The sequence below is a fragment of the Hesperophylax consimilis genome, chromosome 23 (assembly GCF_061612785.1).
Source record: "Hesperophylax consimilis isolate HC1 chromosome 23, BYU_Hcon_1.0, whole genome shotgun sequence".
Taxonomy (NCBI): Eukaryota; Metazoa; Arthropoda; class Insecta; order Trichoptera; family Limnephilidae; genus Hesperophylax; species Hesperophylax consimilis.
The window spans coordinates 21276202-21300860 of NC_142858.1; the positions used below are offsets into that span (position 1 = coordinate 21276202).

Here is a 24659-nt window from a genome sequence, read left to right on the forward strand (position 1 = left end):
ACAATGCGGCAGGATTTTATCCAAATATTTATAACTGCATCGGTCTAAATATAACGCATTCACGTCAAGGGAGATAGTTAAATACTTTTGTTTTGTTTTTATAAGGTATCCATGAATACTTTGAAGCTTAACATTACAATTTCTTCACATAGACTAGACCTCTACAGAAGTTAATAAAGTTCAATCGGTATAAAATACACACTGGTATAATATTTCAAAAGAGTCCAAAAATAGTATATAATCGATTCCCGAAATAAGGGCACTTTTCCGTGAAAACACAACGGTACGGTTGATTAATTATCTAAATACTGAAGACAATATTAGTGATTTTTTCAAACGAAAATCTGAAACAGAAAAATCAGAAAAGGAAACGGTCACATCTGGGACTCGAACCCAGGACCCTTGTCTTTCCGGGACAATGCTCTACCAACTGCGCTAATGGGACCCATTAGCGCAGTTGGTAGAGCATTGTCCCGGAAAGACAAGGGTCCTGGGTTCGAGTCCCAGATGTGACCGTTTCCTTTTCTGATTTTTCTGTTTCAGATTTTCGTTTGAAAAAATCACTAATATTGTCTTCAGTATTTAAATATTATAATTTGAGGTTTTACTCAATAAGTTATTCCGAAAAATAATGATTAATTATCTACTAGCGAGTAAACAAAACAGATTATATACAAGATGTCATTTGGCACTTTAGTTGTAGACAATAAGTAATGGAGCGATAAAAAATTAGTTGACAATAAGTAATGGAGCGATACACACCTGAAGAACATGGAATTATTGTTACTGTTTATTTGACCAATTTCCAGTCTGTTGTTTTAACGCAGGTGGGGCAGAAGTAATGTCACAAGGTGAATTGGCTGCCATTTTGTTAAAAATGGTTAGAAAGGTTTGCACGAGACGGTCAGCCAATAATTGTTCGCGCACATGGTGCAGGACGACGAGGAAAACGATGACAAAATTCACGCTGCGATAAAACAACAGACCGTAAATTAGTCAAATGAGCAGTAACAATAATTCCGCGTTCTTCAGATGTATATCGCTCCATTGCTCGTTGTTAACTTATTTTCTATTTGTCTACAACATAAATGTCAAAGAACAAATGAAAACTGACGCCATTTGCAAAAATTATGCACATTCACTTATTCACACGTTCATTCATTCATTTATTTGTATCCCACCTTGCATATATATATATATATCAATAAATTATTTGTTTCATAGGCAGTTAAGAGATACAAGAAATAACACTTTAGGAATATTTGAAGTATATTTCACTGGTGTGTGGAATGATCTGAATCAGCGGTAGCCAGCCGGCATCAGAATCGTACGACACGTCTGTTTGGCGCAAAGTCCTTTTAGTAACTGTTACGTTTTGTGGTAAGAGTATATTTATATATGTGGGAGGAGCCCAACCTCACATAGTCTCAACAGGAACAAAACAATTCGAAAGTTTTTTTTTTTTTTTTTTTTTTTTTTTTTTTTTTTTTTTTTTTTTTTTTTTTTTTTTTTTTTTTTTTTTTTTAGGGATCGTTACGAAATTATTTATTTATTTATTTATTTAACGCCCAGAGGGCTTTTACATGTGGGTGGTACAAATTTAATGACAGTATTGAAACATAAGAAAGAAAAGAAAGAAATAATAAAAATAAAATTACATAAGTATATGCGAGAAACAAAATTAAAAATATCAAGAACATAAATTAAAAACTACAGCGATTTGACTGGTTTACAAAAATATAACTTCCATTTAGGAATAGTATTGAAATAGGTCTTTTACATAATCCACAAAATTCGCAAAGTTAATGTTAAATATATCGACATCACCTAAGTATTGGTTTCCCATAGTGTGAAACCGTTGTATTGGGGAGTTCGCAATGTAATTTCGCTTATGTGTGTTTCTAGGTATCTTTTATTTTTATTATTATGCAAACACTTTGACAAACCGATAATCCTCTGCTTTCTCAAAAGATTGAATATTGTACTATATTTTAGTGACTAGGGATCGTAGAATAATGAAGAAAACTAAAAGTGTATTTAGCACGCGCTCTGTCCCACTAACACTCGCCTGACATCGTAGAATTTCAAAATCATGGCTAAACACAGTTTTGAATTTGAAATTTAAGACTCGATTGTCCAAATTTTTGGAACACCAAACACATCGACAAGGCATTTCTTTTGTTCATCTTTATTCTATGCACAGGATTTACTGAAAATATTCTTGTTTATTTATTCATCCGCAAGTAGCTGCAGCGGAAACTAATTATTAAAATTACTTTATTGCCAGTTGAGACAATTAGCCCTCGGGACATTTCCAGTGGCGTAATTGCATCGCGCGTCCCAGCCCGCCGGCGGTCTCCTGTAGGTGGTGTTTCATTTGCAGAGATGTGCAAAATGGGTACCCAAAACCATTTGAAATGCAAAATGGAAATGGGTCAAAACTTTTCCATTTGAAAATGCAAAATGGTTTTTAGAAAAGCATTTAAAATGCAAAATGCAAAATACCTATTTTCAAAATGCATTGAAAATGCAAAATGGTTTCTCAGGTCAAACAATTAAAATAATTATAGAATTTTTAAACAATGTTGTCATTTAATAATGGACATCAATGTATAACAAACATATTACATGATGGTAAATCCAAAAACACCACGACTACAGATTATGAAACCACAAAAAATTTGCGCGGGACTAATGTTGCCAACGTAAAAACATAGAAACTGCTATCTAACATTTAATATTTCAGCGTCATGGCCCCATGTTCAGTATTTGAAGCAGTATTTTTTGTAATGGTATCACTCAATTGCCAGGGCTCCTACCAGGGAGCAACTTGACAAATGTAAATTATCTCTCATAGCGAGGTTGAGGACCGACTGATATTTGGGGCTTATGAAAAAAAGATGAGTGGAGATAGTAGGAAGAATGTTGCAAAAAAGCATTTAAAATGGAAAATGCATTGAGAAAAGCATTTAAAATGCAAAATGGTTTTTAGAAAAGCATTTAAAATGCAAAATGGAAAATACCTATTTTGCATTTTGCATTTCCATTTGAAATTGATTTATTTGAAATAAAGCACATCTCTGGTTACACCAAGTGTTTTGCTACGTTTGGTGACTTAACAGGGATGCCCGAGTTCTTGAGGTGAGGTTTATCTAGGTCTTACCGGTGGAAAAGTTAAATTTCCCGCTTAAGAGGAACGCCAAAGCAGCCTCTTTCATTCGTTACATATACAAAATGGATTAAAAAAATTATTTAGTTTGGTTGGGTATTTTGCCCTCTAATCACAAATTTACGCAAATTTTAACGCTTATCGCCTTTTGCTGAAGGAGTGTGGGATTTTATACAAATTTGCAAAACCACTTCCTAATCTCTGTTCATTTGTTCCTGGTCTATTCTAAATACTAGAAAGAGGTACGTTAATTGCATCAAGTGTGATTCAATTAAGTATGTGAAACCGGTAAGACACGTCTACCGACGTATACATCGAGTTTAATTAACGCAATTTTAATATATTATTGAGGCGATCCTGGATGAACGATAAAGTTCTACTATGGAAATAAATGTTTTACACACACAATATATTTATATTTTATAAGCTTTTGAAACCTTAAAATAAGAGTTTTGCTTTATATTTATTTATTTTTTTAATTATTAATATATCGATTTCGGAGGCGGGTTTGGGTACCGTCGCACCGGGCACCATTTATTGGATAACCAACACCTCTTCCACAGGTCACCCCAAGTGGTTCGCTAAGTTTTGTGATTTAACAGTTTGCGCCTGCCCACCAGCTGCGTGGCGTGCCAGATCGGGAGAGGCTGATTTGGGGAGTACAACTGGTCTCTCGACCCATCGCATTACACCGCAGTGGGAGGGACATATTCATATGTTCGTCACTCCTGGATACGCTGATCCCTAGATTCTTACCTAACCCTCATACCTGTTACTTTCCCAGGACTTCCTTTCCTTAAAATATACCCTCCACACAGCATCCCAAACAATGACATAGGCCCTGCAGTAAATGATTTTCCTCAGGGTCTCTTGTTTGGGGTTGATGTAAAAATTTATATTTTCATATTATTTAGAAATTTATCGTATGTCCAGAAATATGAGGCGGATGAATTACTAATGTGAAACTAACTTGTGATTGCTGAGAGCTACTTTGTGACCACGAATTACTAATGTGAAACTATGTCCGGTCTACTCGTGATTTCTGAGAGCTGCCTTGTGACAACGAATTACTAATATGAAACAACGTGCGGTCTACTCGTGATTGTTGAGAACAACTTTGAAGTAAGAACTACTTAAACTCTGCATAAAGCCCGCGAAACGGTGACTTCGGTTAGTATATTACTCGTATAATGCTGGTAAACAAAATGGTTGATTGGTGACTAGTCAAACTGTCTTTAACCACCTTGGTATCTAGGGAGCATTGCTTTTCATAACGGTGTAGATACAAATATATTTTCGCCATACGCATTCGCATACTGCTAGTGGCTCGTCTGGGTCGTTGCATCGAGCAATATTTGACCTCTCCGTAAAAATGTGGTTTCTTAGAAGGTGTGCTATGTATCTACTTTCCAGTGGCGCCAGTGCGCCATGCGTTTATTGGCAGTGCTTTATGTCTTGCACTGAAGTTAAAGAGATTGCCATCAACGAGGCGCTTCGTACGAGAGCAAATAACGTATTGTGAAGATTGCCAAGATAACACAAAATAGCATACAATTAAGGCGAAATAAGACTCTAATAACGGGGGTTTGCTCGACGCTCACATTTGAATTATTTCTGATGAACGTATTACTAAAGAGTAAATTATTTCTAGAGGGATTACATATATAAAAAAACTTAGATCCCTACGGATGTAAGTTATTTATGTTTAAGATTAATTAATTAAAATACATTTATAACCATTTTATGAAACGTTTATCTTATCTTTCACTCTGAAACGTGGCAAAAATATTTATTATTATATAACAAATAGAATGTAACATAAATATATATTGTTATATAAAATATGAATTTAACATAATAAATATATCATAAAAATATATTTTTTCTAATTTTCCGACTTCATGTCCGGGTTAAATCTTCCCCATAGGAAAAACTAAACCCTTCCACACACTTTTCCACATGATCATCTAGTTAATCCACATTATGCAAGTGCATTATATAAGCAAAATAAATACAAAACAATACAAGAACAACACTTCAACTCACCAGAGATCAAATGGGAAAATAATTCACCGACTCCAGATATTTTCATATCAGAGTCCTCCAACTCCTAACAGGGCCTATACATCTTACTGATCCTATATGTATTAAAAATGATTATTATTATTATTTAATATTTTATTGGGAAACCTTCCTAGTTGGACAGTCAAAAGCTTCCTTGTATAAAATGTAATGAATATTATACAAAAAATAAATTAAAAATTAGTCAATTAAAATTTTATGTTTTGAAATATTTTTGTAATGGTATAAGTAAGATATGTCTTAGTTTAGCAAACATGTTAGCATAGAGAATACGGACTGGCCGATATGCCAGGCCTTTAAAATATTAAAATACGTGTATTCTTGCATGTTATATTATGTTGTAACGTGCCTCTCTTGTAGCAAGCTTCTATAACTGGAGCTGCTCGTTAGGGCACTACTTCCTCGATGTAATGGCTAATTGGACGTATTAAGACTACAATTAAGAATAGCTTTAAACCCCTCAAAGATTTTAATCTCAACTATTAAGCAGAAAATCTGTTAGAATATCCGGTTAAAATCTACTATCACATGGTTAAGCCATGTCTTATAGCTTTCGTATAGATTTTTATTCCGGGATATAGTTTTCAGTAGGGCACATGAGAAAACGAGGTACAGGTAACATCATTTTATTCAATAACCAATAAGAAACAAACATACTAACAACCTTTAGTACCTTAATCGTAAACTATAAATACTAAAATACAATTAGTAGAATCATGAACTATAAATACTAAAAACTATTAATCAGCCATAAACTATAAATACTGAAAATAATTTCGGCTGTGCCTCTGTCTGTAACTACAGTTCAATGAACTCAAGAACTTTTGCTTTGAATTTAAAGTTAATTTTCAAAGTTGGAAGTGTTAGAAGCGAAAAAGCACCTAACTAACATAAAAAATGATTTATGATTTTCAAAATTGGAACCGATTTGTTCCCAATTATTTTAGATGGCGAGGCGAAAAAAAATTCTGTTTGTCCAATTTTGTCTCTAACGCTCTAACGCCGATCGACCGAAAACTACTGAATCCGATCCCCGCGCACTGCTACTCGCGTGATAATGGTGGAACACTTTTCAACGAAATATCAGTATGCAATAGCGCGTTTATGATTATCCTGTGATTTTTCACGGTTCTGCGCTAGTAAGTACTAAAAACTATAAGTACTCAAATCATGAACTATTAACACTAACAACTATAAGTAAAATCATACACTACAGATTCCATATTTATTAGGTCACTTAAAACCTTTCGAATCCTAGAACCAGGACAAGATAATAAAAATGATTATCTGTTGAAGAAAGATTTCAAAATATCTAAGTTTCAAAATTTCAAGATTTAAAAAAGGCAAAATTCGCTAGAAATTTAAAGAAATTTAGCATTAATTATTGAAAAAATAGCTTTAATTTTGATATTTCATAGCGTTTATAGCTAAATAGGTTAAGTCAAGGAATGGGAGTCGGCAAGAGGGGAAAAACAATTAAATTAGCAAAATCACTTGAAACATGTTTATAGTATTATTGATTGAAACTCAACATGGTACATGTTTGTTTCTACAGCAGAATTTATCATGTTCGTTCTACGATCTGTCAATACAAGATTATAACGACTAAAAAATCTTTTTTATGAAGAGTAGAATTCAAATCTCTTAATATGTTAATATCTCTGTGTATAGTCCTGTGTTTCTACAGTAAGTAAACATAAATATATTCTATTTAATATACTTTATTCGGTACAAGTGTGCGCTAGTGTAAAAAATTTTTCACCAGCTACAGCGAAGTAAAAATGCAGCCGGGAAAAATCACGTCACTAAAAATTGAATTTCCTGTTAGAGAACCGTTAAACAACAACAAAGCAAGCGCACTATACAAACTACAAAGCGCCTCCAGGCTTCCTGTCCTTTGTTTTCCTTTCATAGGAGTCACAGGCTCTGATCGCACTGCCTGTGGAGAGGCTTTCCGCAACATTGCCTGGGGCAACCCACTGGACGTATTACCTCCGGAATTTCTGTCAGTATTTTATGCGGAAGTTGGTTCTCTGACATTCTCAGTACAGGCACCGTAAACCTGTGTTACTTTTACTTATTTATGTTTATTTACCAACAAAATTAATAGCTTTGAGTATTAAAATTGAAATTTAATTTTAAGGTAACACAAATTTACTCTGCCGAAATATTGGTAGTGTCACCGTTATCTGCCTTGAAATCTTGAATAAACCTAAAATGTCCCCGCAAAACCTACAAAGTCCCGATTTCTATTTACCTACCTACAATCCAGCAATGCTGTTCACTGACGAACATTTTCTGACTAAAAAAATATTTATAATGTCTGTTCGGTACTACGCAGATCTGTGTAAAAATATTGGGGAAAAATAAAGTAAGTCGTAAACAGTTAAACATGATGGTATTTGATATGGTCGAATTAGCTCAGTGATCAAAGCAATGTTGCGGCAAGGTAGGTTCAATTCCCAGATGAGACCGATTTTTTGTTTTATGTATGCTTCACATTTTTCGTATTAGAGTCTTCAATGATTCAATGGTGAAGGAGAGAGGCTCCTCCGACTTCTCACCCCAGAAGATAGGTGGAAACTTGAGTGGCAAACGGCCAACGTGGGAAATGCACACCCCATACAGGACCCCACCGAGAGACAGCCTGGGTTCTTATTGGTTCGCTAAACCTGGTCCGCCATCAACAGGTTAAGGTGCTCCCATAGCCGCTGTGCCCACATGATGCACAGATGGGGCCTTAAAGAGTCGGTGATGTGTGGATGTGGTGCGTTGCAGACCATCGAACATGTGGTCAACGAATTCCCCGAATGAAAAGTAACTTCTATAAGATGGTGCCTTTGTATCATCTTTGTATTTCTTTTTTATCTCATCGGATTCAGAATATTATTGCAATGTAATGCCATACAAATATTTTAGGCACTTCTAAAAGCCATTATCTACGCCAAAGTTTGTCCTGTTAGATGTGAAGAAACACCGACTTACGACATGTCAAAGACATAGTTTGCGATGTTTTTTTGAAGGGAAGTACGGGTTTAGTGTCACATCTGAGATAGTTTAGCTTTTCACTTGTCCTAAGTGATTCTAGACAACCGATTCCGAAAAACATTATTGTTTTTCCCACAATAATTTACTTTTCAAAAATTTAAATCCACGCTTTCGTGTGTTCAAATGTCAATTATAAATTTAAAATTGGGTCCTTGGATCGCCATGCTTTGAGTCAAATAATCAAAAGGATTATATGTTTCTTGGACTATGTTATACCCAGTTTGTGTGTGAAGGACTGAAATGAGATGAGATAAAAGAAGGCTGAGAAGTACGAAACATTTTCATGCCTAGTTATAAACACGGCTGCAATATTTCTGATAATTTTGGATTATGTATGCATTTTTTATGAAATTTTAAAGCATTGTGGTAAAAGTAATTATAACCATTGTATAACCATTTCATCTACCGAATGTAAAAGCCCTGAAAAGAGTAAAATAAATATATTATTTTTCCACAAATCCGAGGACAATGTACAACGTGCTCTCATTAAGGCAGTAAACTCGTATGGTAGAGTTTGGGCCATGTGAAACGGAGGTAATATTTAGCTTACCCGTTTTTGTGACAGATTCCAGGCAATAAACGTAATTCGATTTGCTTTTCTCGAGGCAGAAGTTATATTCAGTATCCGGAGAGCAAAACCCACGGAGGTATATTATTCAGTTTATTTTCTTGCATGAAATGAAAAAACGCCCTCGGCCGGATGCCGTAAATCTACACGGCGATCGAAAGGGATGCGGACTTCCTAAATATTGTCTGGTAAATATAAACGGATGAGCATTTACCTCAGTCGTTGCGGCGTGAAAGGTTGTTTATTAATGCCAAGTAAAATTCTAACAAAAATCACAATAGTTTCCCGAATGTGGAATAAGGTTTACAAATAAACGTCAATGGGTAGGATAGGTATGTGATAAGAATCCTAACTAGCGGGACCATTGCTATTGTACATAGAATCTAACGTGGACCTTTCAAATGTTAAAAATAAAGTAGGGGTGAGTGGCCATTTGATGACTTTGTCACATGTGAATTTCTGCGAAACAACTAAAGTTATCCTAGGCCTAAGAGTCTAAGGACGGGTTGTTTCGGAAAATTTGAACAATTCTTCAAATTTCAAAGTTAATTTTCGAGTACTCTGAAAGATTTTTTCAAGTTCTGTTATTATTTGAGTTCTGTCAAGCACACTAGCCTATAATGATACAATAACAGAACTTGAATAGGACTTTCACAGATCCCAAAAATGATGAATTGTTCAAATTCTCCTAAGAGTCCAAGGACGAGTTGTTTCACAGAATTCGAACAGTTCATCATTTTAGAATTTCAAATATAATATACATGGTTCCTTGATAACTTAACACAGTGACAATACAACACATCTTTAAAAAGTGATATAAAGGCATTAGGCAAAATAAAATAAACCTAACCTAACCTAACCTAACCTACTTAACCCAATTAATAAAGTTTTTGTTTCATCACTTTCCATGACTTTTTAAAGATGTGATGAATTATCATTGTGATGATTTATCCGGTCACCAATATACATATATATATAAAATTCTAAAGATCAAGCAAGGGTGAAGAAATAATCCTTGTAATAAATCTAAAAACCTAACCTAATCTAACCTACTCCTCTTGGTCCGAATTGGTTCAGGTTATCCCTTGAGGTGTTTTTGCACAAAAACGGCGCTATACAAGTCATCCAAGTATTATTATTATTATGGAAAGATACATTGGCCCTTCCAACTACCCGTCGAGCCGCCCCCCTGCCTCCCCCTGCCAATGGTTACACATAGCTACTAACTTCAGATCCCTGTTAACAAATTGATGGAAACAACTTACGTCCGACCGTTTTTCCTCACAGAGAGCCTGACCGTGGGCAAAGTGGTGTACAATTAGACCGGTATATCATTGTTCGTAGATATTTCTGCAATCGGTCCTTAAGGCAAAGCACTACGAAGTAATGCAAAATTATGTGTTTTTGGTTTTAAAATTTAATGGCTTCAAAATATGTAAGATGTAAGATTTTTGATTAGTATTTTTATAAGACCGGAAAAAATAAAGTATCATTTTTGTAAAAACTGCTTCGAAGTTCAAAATCTACTATTTACGAACCGCTTTTCGGCTATAATTATATTGTATAATGTGGAAAATTAAGTTCTTTAGAAAGTTATTCTAACAAATATCCTAAATCAAAACAGGCGGAAATTTAAACCTTATCGCCAACTACGTAAGGAGTGTTATTGTTGGAATGTAATATAACACAATAGAATATTGCGACGGAATGCAGTGGAGTGCGATATATTGTAATATAATGCAATCGAATATTGCGACGGAACGCAGTTTAAATAAAATAAATAATAGCTTACCCTTCGTTCCGGCGTGTGCACGGCGTGCTTGAGAGGCTGCGTGGCACTGGCTAAGCGCGTGGCGAGCCCGGCGATGAGCGCCGTGACGCGCCCCACGTCAGCGGCGTGGCGTGCCAGTCGCGCACCCTTGGCAGCCGTGGCGAGCGCTTGCACGCCCACCGCCTCGTTCACCGCACCCGCCTGCTCAAGCCGTGCTGCCTCTCCCGTCAACGCGCTCATCACACCCAGCAAGCACTTCTGCAAATCAAACGTATGCTATTGAAGTGAAAGAATATTATCGGAATAATTATGTTTTTATAAAATACAAAATGTTCACCCATCATAAAGCTGAGCTTGTGTCTATGGAGGGTGTACAGTTACATATATTATTATAGTTATTTGTTTATTTATTTTATTTTATGGAAAACCGCACACGAGTCACATCTGCTCCCAATCGCCTGGAGCCAGTAAAACTATGTCATCCCCAACTGGGGTGTTGACGCAACTATTAATCTTCCTTTAAAATTATCCTTGCATTTTCACGTCCCATTTTTACCTACAAGTACCTATGATTATCTTACTTTACCCACGTGTTTGTGTGACATTTTACAACCATAAAAGTGACTGTCAAAGAAGTTTATTGATGGAACCTGTTTTATGAACATCTGTTTGTGATCAGTGCTGTTAATAATATCAACTCAGGATAGAAGGCCTGTGCAGTGAACATATTCAGTTCCCTCAGTGTATCCAATCTGGATGTTATGGAAGCTTGTGCGTGAAATAAATCTTATCTTCTGTGAGTGAAACCAACCATCATCGTCTTCGAAGAACATCAAAGGAGTTAGTCGGATTCCTTCCTTACTCCATGTTCACCATCTCCAACCATGGTTGTGTCAACTTCCAAGTTCACAATTCATATTTTACAGTCCACTCTTGATTCGCCTATTGCGATCACATGGGGCAAGTTGTGAGGCTGAAGGTAGTGTAGAGAGTAAGGAGATAGGGAAGTGGACGGTGGAGAAGTTCCTGGCTACTAAGATCTGGTCACCAAACACGGATAATGTCATTTCAAGCTCTGTTTCAATTATGACTTTCACAAGGACGCTAATGAGAGTATCCTGCACTCTGTTATAATTTTAGTATTTTTTTTCTTTTTTCTTCCATCGAAGAATATGTAATTTCCCTTTCAAACAAACAAACAAACTTTGTACATAAAAACTACCTTAAAACAATGTAATTTGGAATTTTTTTAACTTTAACCGAAAGTAGCGCACTTTCAGACACCCTGCATTGTTACTTACTGTAGTCTTAATTTTACATATAATTAACATTTCTATTTTTGAAACTGACAATTCATGGTGGAATTCCATTATAATATATTATAATAAAACAAATATTAAACTTTTTTCCCTTTAATTTAATTGACCGTAACCGGTTTCATCTCGTTAAAGCCATCTTCAGACTGGTACAAATTATTCTTAGTCTACGGTTAATATACATAACATATGGGGGAGGGGAGAGGGGTTTTTAATCAATTATATTAATTTCAATTAATTAATTATTTTAAGTTTATTTAATTAATTATACTAATTTTAATTAATTAATTATTTTAAGTTTATGTAATTAATTATATTAATTTTAATTAATTAATTATTTTAAGTTTATTTAATTAATTATATTAATTTTAATTAATTAATTATTTTAAGTTTATTTAATTAATTATAATTAATTGATTATTTTAAGTTTATTTAATTAATTATATTAATTTTAATTAATATAATTAATTAAAAACCTTTGTAGACCACCCCTCTCCCCCACCCCCATATGATACGTATATAAACCGTAGACTAAGAATAACTAGTACCAGTCTGAAGATGGCTTTAACGAACTGAAACCGGTTACGGTCAATAAAATTAAAGTCTAAAAAAGTTACATATTCGTTTTATTATAACATGTTAACAGATAATTCTTTTTTTTTCTGGAACCATTAAAAATAACAGGTTATTCTGACAGTAGTAGCGACGCTATTTAAGTAATCCTGTAATTTGATAATCATTTGGGTTAACTTATTATTTTAATGTTTTTTTTTCTTCACAATTGCTTTTTTCCTGTTCTGCTTTCAGTTTGACTTAAAAAAATAAATTTTAGTAGCAGAATAACAGCAGTTTTAATTTAATAATGTCAATTTCTCTCGTTGTCATTATTGACACCCACTCCATGTTTAAATGTAAACCTAGAAAATATTTCAAAAAAACATTAACTATATATTTAAGTAGATGCACTTTATCAGAACTGCTTATATAACATGGTTATGTTTTTTTTTATTTGGTCTTAACTTTCATATACAATTATTTTATTGGTCAACGACATAATCTATTCATAATACTGTAAAATATTATTGTATAAAGTCTGTTTATAAAATCAAATAAAATTTAAAAAATTGAGTAAAAAAGTCAAAGTGTATTATTATTGTATGAACAACATAAAAATTGAAGTAGCGGTATTCTTGCTAATTCCCTACACAAATGGAATGTGTTTTCAAAATACGGAATTCTTTCTAAATTATGAACGTTTTGAGTCAAAATTTCCCGGTGGTTTTTTTTGTTAACATTTTCATGTTTTATAGAAAAATGTTATTATTTAGAAACATCAATGTTCATTTCAAATACGTAATAATAGACGTTTTTGAGATAATTGTATCTTGTTTCTAAAATCTTATTTCTTTTTAAAATATCTTTAAAAATAAGCAATATGTAGCACATATTAAATACCTAGGGAGCATTCTGAAATTCCATAAAATTTCACCGTTTCGTTGGGACTTGTGTATAAACATATTTTATAACCTGAAGGGTTGAATAGGGATGCCATAGGCTCTTGCGCAGTAATAAAATAAAACAAAATTAGAAATCATTCTGGAAAGAACGCCACGCAAACCTCCTTGAAATCGCAGTGGCCTTGTTATTTTTTTGTGGATTTAATCACATTTTAGACAAATTTTTAATATTTTTTAAAGTTCCTTTTTGTACATTAATCTGGCTCCTTTCTGTTTGAAATATTTGAATAATTAGAGCACAAATTAGCATAACATTTTAATTAAAATATTAGCAATTCTTTGTTGTATTTTTCTCGAAATAAAAATATAACTGAATTTTCACGGCACCCGTCAAGGTACGTGCTCTGGCGGAAATTTTTTAACCTTTGAAATGAAACAAAAGTATATAAATTCAATCATTTAGTATTCCTTAAATAACAAAATAATGTATGATAGCAACAACCAACAAGGCAAAATTTCACGGCAGTACGTATACAAAGGACAAAAAGAATCGCTTATATATTTTTGTGACAACGTGTCTGTTGTGTGAAAAGGTAGGGGAACTGTATAGCTGTACACGTGTACACACAATTGGACGATAGGTTTGCTCGTCCCGCGAGTTGTACAAAAAAATCACAGAAATAATCCGTTCTAATACTCCCGAATATATTATTTTTTTATGTGAATCCGTACAAATAATTAGGATATGTTGTGATGTTGAACGGTGTAAGGAAGGGAAGGAGGTGAGGGGACGAAGGTTTAGAAGTACCAGGCTTTTCAGATATGGTCTTTTGTGTTCACCGTACATAAGTCCGAACTTCCCAGAACCAATAAGACATTCCCGATTTGGGGTATGATGTTAGGAGGATAAAGGAAGAAGCGACAAGATGGGGAAGAGGGAGGTTGGAACGAGCATGGCTATTCAGTTCTGGTATTTCACCGGTGCAAGATGCAATAGAAACAACTCACAAAAATAAAATATTAAACTTTATCGAACTAATTTACAACGATGAAATTGATTTTTTAAAAACATTATACTGACTACAGAGCATCCTTTAGTGAATAAAGAGCATCTTACAGAATGAACTAGGCAGATAACAGTGTAAATCCACTGAAGTGAAAACCAATAGAACTAAGCCACTGGAATAATTTTGTGCTCGAAGCAAAAAAATTCTTTGTTATTGATGAAACTGATTTTTTAAAAAGCATTTTCTAAATCGGAATTCTATTTGAACATAAAATTCATTGGCCTGGATAAAATTACCATATCTAATTTATTAAGCATCTCTTCAAATTATTGGTAATCCGGTAAAAAACGGAATCGCAGGCAATCCTTTTCTAAATCAAATTCCTAATATATCCAATCATGTGTTTATGCTCGTGCATTTGCCTTGATAATGTATAATGACGAAATGTGAAAATATTAGGATTTTCATGAACACTTGTTAATATATTCGTCATTTACTAAAAGTTTTCCAGGAAACCTGTAAACTCATTCGTTAAGGTATGAAATCCTGTTTTTAACTGGATTAACAATATTTTAAAAAGATTCTAAATAAATTAGCAATGTTGTGAGGGTAAAAATCTATTTTCTCCCGGTGTAGGAAACGATAGGTCTTTTCTTCCAAATCGGAGTAGATCGCACCTAAGAATTTTTTTTCATTGTTGAGAGCAAACTCACGGAAATACGGCTTCCAAAAACCTTGGTGTTTTGTATACGGCTACTAGATTCTTCTATAGTGATCGGTTGAAAAGTTTACAATTTCTGTTGCTGATTCGTCGCCTTCATTTACTTTTCTATAATGGATTGCAGTTCATCAGATTGACAATAATTTGTTTCTTGTCTTTGACATAGGATTAGCAGTCCACGATGGAGTGCTGGTACCTACCCTGGCAGTCAGGCGTAGAACTGGCAGATGAAGGATGAAAGTAGACTGAATGCTGTAGAAATGAGTAAATTATATGGAGATCCACAAAGAGTGCAAGGCTGATGTAAGCGTAATGAGTAAGATTCTGAAAGGGACACTTAGATGGTTTGGGCATGTATAGCGAATGAGCAAAGAAAGAAGCGTGAGAAGAATATTTGACGCAAATGGGAATGGTAGCAAAATTTGGGGACGACCGAGGAAGACATGGCACGATCAAGTGAATCAGATACTTGAGTCGGGCCATGTGAAGAGTCAGAATAATAGTAGAGTATAGTATATGCAAGGAGTGTGTGTCAAGACCGAGTTGTTTGGCGGTCCGTCCTCTCTACCTTACCGCAGTGATGCTTAGTTAGTTAGGCATAGGATTTGAATGGTCAGTTATTTGACAACATCAGTTTTCTGTTAAATCTCTTCTACGGATTCTCTATTCAGTAGGCACGGCAGTTAGCGGTGGCTGCGAACAGTAGCCTCGCTAAATCTTCATTGTTTCCCGGAAGTAGTTTAGCTCCCAACTTTTAACTCAAACGTTTTAAACTTCTCCTTTAGTTAAACAGATGTGCAGGTGGCTTCTACCGCCCAACTCCCCTCCCCACCCCACCCTTGCCTCGGCCTCTATTAACGACTCTGAAGACGGATGAAGGGATTTTCAGACACCGTAGAAAAATTAGGTTAGCTTTAGTACAACATATATCCCATGAAAATTTAAATGAAAACGAGGTTTTTTTAATACGTACAAAGAAAACATAAAAACTCCGACAGTAAATTCAAGCTTTGGACAAAGACACTACCAATACCATGCTATAAAAGCTTTCAACAGTGTAAAACTTGAAATTATAATTGAGGAAAATAAAAATAAATTCACACACAAAATTACAAAATTGATTAAAGAACAAAAAAGACAATATTACCAAAATGTCATAGCATAAAATAAAAATAAAACCTAAACGTAACACACAAAACCAATATAAACACACATCACTCACAAACACACAAGATTATATATTAAATATTTTATTTTATCTTATATTGTAGATTGTATTTAGATTATATTTTCATATTATAAAATGAAGGCCTCAGCACGGGCAAGCCAGCCAGTGAGGCCAACATTACTGGAAAACTTTGAAATATAAAAAATATTGTACCAAATAAAAAAATAATAAAAAAAATTTGGGTTATTATCGTAACAACCGTACCTAAAAAAAAATTAAGGCCAGTTGTTACACCGAACATGCATATTAAATTTGAAACATCAAATTCCGTGTAACAACTGGCCCTTTATATTATTTTTATCCGTTATTTTATTTCATCTTTACGACTAACTACTTAATACATTTTTGTTTCAAAAGCTGTAATTTGTTTTGTCAACATTGTAAACGTGTGTCACGCGTCTTTGCTTTCCCTGTTCTGTGTTCTCGGTCGTTGGACGGGGAGCAGTTTGTTTGAACGCGTGTTCTGTGTGGGACGGTGGACTGTATGTTCTCAAAGGTAATGGCTGTCAACAGAGTAGAGTATTTTGTAAAAAAATTCCGAGGCGGAAAGTTTTATTCTATCTTCTGTTCTAGCGATGCTATTTTGCTGAAATATGCCTACATTTAAAAATATGACGTCTTCAACAATGGTTTTGTTCATTTATGGACTCCTCTCATCTGGGATTTTTGCATTATTCATCCATATTTGTTACACATCTATTATTATTATTTTTTTTTATTTAGTTACTTTTTAAATAATTAGGTACATTTTTGTATGGCACATGAAATAAAATATATATATAAAATTAAAACAGATCATTGAAGTCCTCCTCACTAGGAGATCCTGTGCTGAGGAAGACTATATATGTTAGTATACGTTTTCAGCGACTAAGATGATGTTTTAAATATATTAGCTAGTTCTTCTTCCGATATTTCCTTAAGCCAAAATTTGATGTCCTTAATGTAGTAATTTTTCGTTTTCCTTTGTTTGATGTTGAGAAGGAGTTTATTATATAATTTTATTGCTAAGAGTCTGAGTTTCTTTGTCCAAAGGTAGAATTACATTTAGGAATATTTAGCATGTCTGTTTGCTTGGCTCTGGTTTTATGGTAGTGAGAGGGGTTTGCCTCCGGTTTATTTTTTATGTGATGAACTAGAATATTTTTAGCATAGATTTTTTGTAAACTTGGAACATCAAACAGATTAAAAATATCAGTAGTTGGCGTCCTTACGGGGAGCTTTAATATGGTCTTTATGATCCAATTTTGAGTTTTCTTTAGTAGTTTAATATGGTTTGATGATGCTGAGCCCCATCCTATTATTCCATATTCCAGTAGAGAGTGGCATAGAGCATAATATACTCTCTTTAGATCTGTAGTTAGTTATTAGTATGTTTATTTCTACGTTCAGTTTGAGGATGGGTAGAATGATCTGCTGAAGGCTTTAACCGTGTTTTCTGACCAGATATGAATAGCCAGGTACTTATCAACCTTCCGCTTCCCTATCTCCATCCCTTGCCTACACAGTTCAGTCTAATAAAATACCTGAACTGGAGGTATCATAATCCTACTAGCTCCAGACAGTTGGGAATCTTGTGCGGTATTCACATAAAAAATAAAGAAGCAATCTATAAAAAATGTTGGATATTATTAAAATGTTTAAAAAAAACGTATTTTACTCTGGCAGGCAATATAGTTTTGTTATTTAAAAAGTTTTGTGCGAAGTCAACATAATTATGGATACATATTTGTAAATATGATTGATGTTCAAACATAATATAAAATAAGATAATTTTTTTAATATACATTGTTATAACAGTGTCTAAATTAAACTTTTATAAATTAAGGCGATGCACTACGTCGTGTAATATTTTAAATTGAGCCGCTATCAATAACAACCCTTACGTAGATGGCGATAAGGTTTAAATTCCCGCTTAACACCATCCGCCTGTTTTGATTTATGCAAGAAAAAACATGGCCAAAAAGTGCCTTTTATTTTATTTTGTGGATGGTAAATAACTTAATTTGCCACATTATACAATAAAATCATAACCGAAAATTGGTTCGTAAGTAGGAGATTTTGAACTTTAAAGCAGTTTTCATAGGCCTATACATTATTTTTTCTTGGGCTTATAAAAATACTTATATAAAAAAATACTCGATTGTTTCAAAGGTCAAGATGTATTCTACTCGTAGTATTTAATTAAAGCATCTGAAACATTTTAAGGCGACAAAATTTTCAAACCAAAAACACATGTTGACGGCCGGCATAGTCCAGGGGTAACGCATTGGACTGCCATTCCGAAGGTCGCGGGTTCGAACCCGGCGTGCGCAAATAAATTTTATTTGATTAATTTGTGTTATTTCACAATTAATTGATTAAAATAATATATAGTATATTTGCGGCACGTTCCAGAGTGGAAGATACTACCAGTATCGCCCTGGTGTAAGACCACCATTCAGAATTGAAACGTTGCTCCAAATGGCTTTAGCCGTGTTTAGTGACTAGATCTGAATAGCCAGGTACTTCCCCACCTTCCTCTTTCCCTTCCCCACTTACCTTCAGCCTCACAACATCCCCCAATTGGGGATGCCATAGTCTCACTGGCTCCAGACGGGAGCAGTTGGGACTCTTGTGAGGTATTCACTATAAAAAAAACATGATTTTGCATTACTACGTATGGCATCGCCTTATATATTGGCTGTAATTATTGGTATTTGTTTTCAGCAGTGGCGGCTCGTAACTTTTGGGTATACTACAGTGCTAAAATTACAAAAAATGGCATTATTGATGTTGTTGTAGCTGTAAACGTTTTATTTTATTCAATTTTTTCTACGAAGATTTTCTGATAATTTTCATACAAAAAATCGAATTTTCGAAACGAAAATAAAAATCGTTTTCAGCTACAACAACATCAATAATGCCATTTATTGTATATTAGCAATCTAGCACACACAAAAGTAACGAGCCGCCACCGGTTTTCAGGCGACTATAATGTTTATTATTAAATATTATAGTCCCCTAAAATGAAATAATTACTTATTAAAAGCGCTCGACTTTGTCTATGAATTTCAATTTTGTATTAAAATCAGTATTCATGAATTGGTAATAGATAATAATAAACATAATTACCTTGATACTGCTTTCATCTTTGATATTCTGATCTGGCGACGTCTCTAGTGTATTTTGATCTGCTCTTTGCTCGTTTGTCAAATCACTAATCGACCTGTGTTCGTCGTTTCTGTAAAAAAATTGCATGCGTTATTACGATATTGTTATACTTCAAAAATAATGAATTTTCTTAAGGAATTCTGAAGCACTGGATACCATATTAACGATAATTTTTCACAAAGACTACTAAAGTTCTACTAAGCATAGTGATTTCTTAAAAGAGTATCTCCCTCTATTATTGTACTACTCGTGTTTTTATTTGTAATATATGTTTCTGTATTTAAATAGTAGTTCTGTGAACAGTAGATTTCGCGTAATGTTGATTACTCCGACTTGACCGTTCGACACAATCGTAACGCTCGGTTACCATCTTGACAGAATTGACTGGATACGGAACACACAAACAAATTTACAGACAAAACAAAACTTCATTACGCTCATTCAGTTATAATATCAAAATTTATGATATGTAATTGATAATATCAATAATTTCGTAATATTGTTTAAACTTCGCTTAGACGAAGTTTGATCCGATGGAAACCAGATTGGAGCCATCTATAGGTATATTAATTTCAAAAGTGTGGTATTTTTCATTTCATAGATATATCACACCCCCAATGTTTTTGCTTTCGAAAAAAAAAATTCTCTTAAAAATTTTTACTTTTTTTATTTTTGTAGTGAGTTTACCCTACACGAAGAAAACTTCCTGAAAAAAATATTGCTAATATATTAAGAACCTCTTCGAATTATTCGTATTCCTCTTAAAATGGGATTGCAGAACTGATTGGTATCCTGATAAACTTTTAATAAAATACCTATGTTTTGTCAAAATGTCCGAACAAGTGTTACTACGTAATATAAAATTTTTGCATTTCGTCACGATATGTTATTAATACAAACGCAGGTGGATGAACACGTGTTCCGATATTATTATGAATTTACAAACATTTAACACTTTATCAAGAAGCAGCTTGCAGTCCCTTTTTTAACAGAATTAACCAACAATTTTAAGAGATTTTTAATTAATCAGCATTACTCATTGTTCTCCGTGTAACGTTGTGATTCCGTAATATTATTAGAACCAATATTTGTTACTTTTAGACGTTGACGTTATTTTCAACGGTTAAATTCAATAGTTGTTTACAATCATCAACGATAGCGGCGTTGGCGTTTTTTCTAACGGTCGACAACGCACAGCACCTATTAGTAGGGACCTAAGGCCCTGAAAAGCCCACCCGTCAAGTGAAGCACCATCTGCCATTTTATTCGCTAAAGTAGTTGCTTTACCTTTTAAGATTGCCTGCCGTCACAGATTTTCCGGAAAAATATGGCCGTTACAGCAATTTTATAATTTCAAAATTGACAGGCGTTTAGCGCGCAGTTCTGATACTAACGAAAATGACGGTGGAAAAAGATGAATTTCGAATTTTTGTGAGTTTCTCTGGGAAAACTCTTAACTTATTTGGTCTTCGTATTTATTTAACATTTGGAGCAATGGAGCAAATAAAACTATTGATTTGCTATTCGATTTTATTACTAAACCATAAACATATCTTTTTTCACTTCAATCACAGTTTTGAGAGTACTTTCCACTGCCAATGTGAAAACATGCTTTATTTTAATCAATTAAGTTTTTCCTTGTAACCAGAAACGTGTTTCTGCTAGGTCTTAAGGTCTACTTACTAAATCTTTACCACTGCTGCGCTATTTTCAGTTTCATTCTAATCGTATTGTTTATCTTTTATACTTTTAATTTAAATTATTTTATAGTGTATGTCAGGGCTTCCCTAACTGTGAGTCGCGACGCCCCGGGGCGCCGCGGGATCATCCCAGGGGCTTCGTGAGGCTATCTTTATAGCGTCTTCCACACGCACACTTCGGAGCGACTGTCGAGTCGACCTCACCATCAACACTTTCGACATCAGAAGAAGAACAGTTAATAGAATTGTCCTGTGACTCCAGCCTTAAGCTGCAATATAATAAGGATAAGCTACTTGAATTCTGGAGTTCAGTTTATCAAGAATATCGTTCCATCAGCACTGCAGCGTTAAGGGTTTTATTACCGTTTGCGACATCATACTTGTGTGAGACAGGTTTCTCTGCAGTTGCAGTAATTAAGAATAAGTATAGATCAAAAATAAATTTAGAGGCAGAGACGAGAGTGGCGATTTCGAAACTTCAACCTCGTTTTGAGAAACTATGCTCAGAAAAGCAAGCACATCCTTCTCATTAATACCAAAGAAAAAAATTGCTTTTTTATCTTTTTTGTTTGCTACCATTTTTGTTTTTATGTTGTGTTCTTTATTTTCTAATAAGAATTTTAGATACTATTTGGAGTTTTTCTGACAAATTGTTATTAGGTAACGGGGGGGGCGTCGCAAAAATATGCCAACTTCCCAAGGGCGTCACAGTTGAAAAAAGTTTGGGAAGCCCTGGTGTATGTGTTATTTTTAAATACACATATTTGAATTTCACTTTTGTTTTCGCGAATGAATTAATGCAAATCTTGGAAATTAACTCATTTCCAAAAATCCGATCGAGCTGAATCTCGGCAGATAGACTGGATGATATGGCAATCACTTATAGACACACGGATATATCCGCATTTCTCTGAAATCGGATAATATTACAGCAGTTAATATACAAAAAAAAACTGCTGGGTAGAAAGGTTCAATCGTCGGTCAAACCAAGATTTGAAAGACATTTTAATTAATTATTGAAGACAATATTAGCGATTTCTAAACGAAAATCTGAAACAGAAAAATCAGAAAAGGATACGGTCACATCTAGGACTCGAACCCAGTGCCCTTGTCTTTCCGGGACACCGCTCTACCACTGAGCTAATGGAACCCTATCCCCCTCGGTCACTTTTAACTGTATCATACTTCCCGTATGTGTCCCGTAAATCAAATTTTGAAGCAATTTGTAAAAATATATTTTATGCTGAAACTTCAGAGGTATATGCAACACAGTAAAAATACAAATATGTGTGTAAAACTGTTTTCCCAAATAAAAAATAAGGCCAACGACAAATTATTGCTGATATAACTAATTACATCTTCCGTAGCAACCAACAACTATTCCCAGTACGTATGTACCAAGTTCCGAATCATGGGTTACCCGCTAATAATTTATTTGCCAACGAAGAGCTTAATGCTGAGTATTATTTGTGAGTGGGTTGGATAATCCAATCTGTAATGTATAATCACATACCCTCCGCACTTCTCTAGAATTGGGACTACTCGATAATTCCCAATAATTACTTAACTATTCGTTCTGCCACACCAGTTCATTACTGTTAACCGGAAGCGTACCACCCATACTGAAGAATAATGTAATATTTAATTTAATTATTCTTTAACCCAATTTAAATCCATTAAGTTTGAAATTTCGTTTCTATCAGTATCTCCACAAATAAACCATTTACAATCATGGCTGGCCTTTAAGGCGATGCCATACGTAGTAATGCAAAATCATGTGTTTTGGTTTGAAAATTTGGACGCGTGTAGAATACATCTTGGCCTTTGAAATAATCGAGTATTTTTTAGATAAGTCGTTTTATAATCCCACAAAAAAATTATGTATAAGGCCTATGAAAACTGCTTTAAAGTTCAAAATCTCCGTCTTACGAAACCATTTTGGGTTATAATTTTATTGTATAATGTGGAAAATTAAGTTATTTATAAAATGATCAAAACAAAATAAAAAAGGCACTTTTTGGGCATGTTTTTTTCTTGCATAAATCAAAACAGGCGGATGGTGTTAAGCGGAAATTTAAACTTTATCGCCATCTACATAAGGGTTGTTATTGATAGCGGTTCAATTTAAAATATTACACGACGTAGTGCATCGCCTTAACAAAATGGCGCCTGGCGCTAGTAAAATTTTGACGTCCCTTGTCACAACCAGTAGACGCCTAGGTAAGTGATCACTGCCATCAATAGTATTCGGATGATTTGTATATTTGTGTAGCGCTAAAATGTGTTAGGACTGTTAGGTATTATCGGCGTCTTGGCGCATTGCCAATCCGGCGCCCGGAGCGGACTGCTCCAATTGCGCCCGCATAGGGACGGCCCTTTTAAAATACAGCTTCCATCGTATCACCAATTTACGATCAGTAAATGCATCGTTCAATGGATTTACGCAATAAACTTCCTGTTGGCTTAGCGTCTTACTGAACTACGCTTTTACTGCCGGAAAGTTGTCAAATGCACTTTACGATGTAAGATTCAATCTCTGTAGAAGCTTTCCAATATGTGGTTCGCGAAATATTTAGGTGATTTTAAAGATTTACATATTATTGAAGAAGAAGATAATAGTAATAAAACTAAATTGAGATAGCAAACTTATATATTTTCTGGTTCTTTTTCTGTTTCATGTTAGTCTTATTCGTATTATCTTCTCCAAAGATATTTAACATTTATATGATTCGCAAATAATTAAAAAATTATTCCAATAATAATTGAATACTCCAATAATAATAATATGGTGTAAAACGATTTTAATTTTCATATAATTGGATAATAATTTAGACTTTTAGAAAAAGTCAATAGATGTCCCATATAAAATAAAATCAGATGAAAAAATCCAGTAAGTCAAATAAAGACACTATCTAGGTTGCAAAAATATTTTTTAGAACTTTAGTCAGCCGCTAAAATGTGGGAATTGAGGATAATATTTGTAATACTGAATTGTAATTTCTTAATTCTTAAAAAACGTTAAATAATTAGTTCCCGATGGCTGAGTGCTTAGAGGCGTTGTCTCAGTAAGAGAGAGTTCCTGGGTTCGTTTTCCAGTTGAGACCCTTAACATTTTTATTTTTCTCCTATCTTTTTCTGTTTCAGTTTTCCTTTAGTTTTATTAGTATTATCTTCTTCTTCGATGATATATTACATTGATGGGTATAAACTACGAAAGTTATTCGAATAAAATTTGAATTAACATATTACCTCACGTAAATTACAAAAGGTTATTTTACTATTTTTTGTTGTTTTAAAGAGTTTTATTTCACATTTGTTAATTGACTTTTATTTTAAAAAACATCTCTTCAATAAATGTCTCGAAATTATTATAAAGTTAATGCCCAAGTAATTTAAAAACAAAAAAATATTTTACTATTTCTATTTATCTGCTGGTGCGTTG

The 24659-nt window shown here is 34.0% G+C and overlaps 1 protein-coding gene across 3 annotated transcripts in view; it reads right to left on the bottom strand.

Annotated features, from left to right (window-relative positions):
• Shrm (shroom) overlaps positions 1-24659 on the bottom strand; it is a 198907-nt gene that overhangs the window by 15390 nt on the left and 158858 nt on the right. For all 3 annotated transcript variants that reach the window (XM_089645844.1, XM_089645843.1, XM_089645842.1), the window contains 2 exons: positions 19479-19587; positions 10660-10896 (listed from right to left, as the gene is read on the bottom strand). In XM_089645844.1, coding sequence (XP_089501970.1) covers positions 10660-10896; positions 19479-19587 — 346 coding nt within the window. The remainder of the gene's footprint in view (positions 1-10659; positions 10897-19478; positions 19588-24659) is intronic.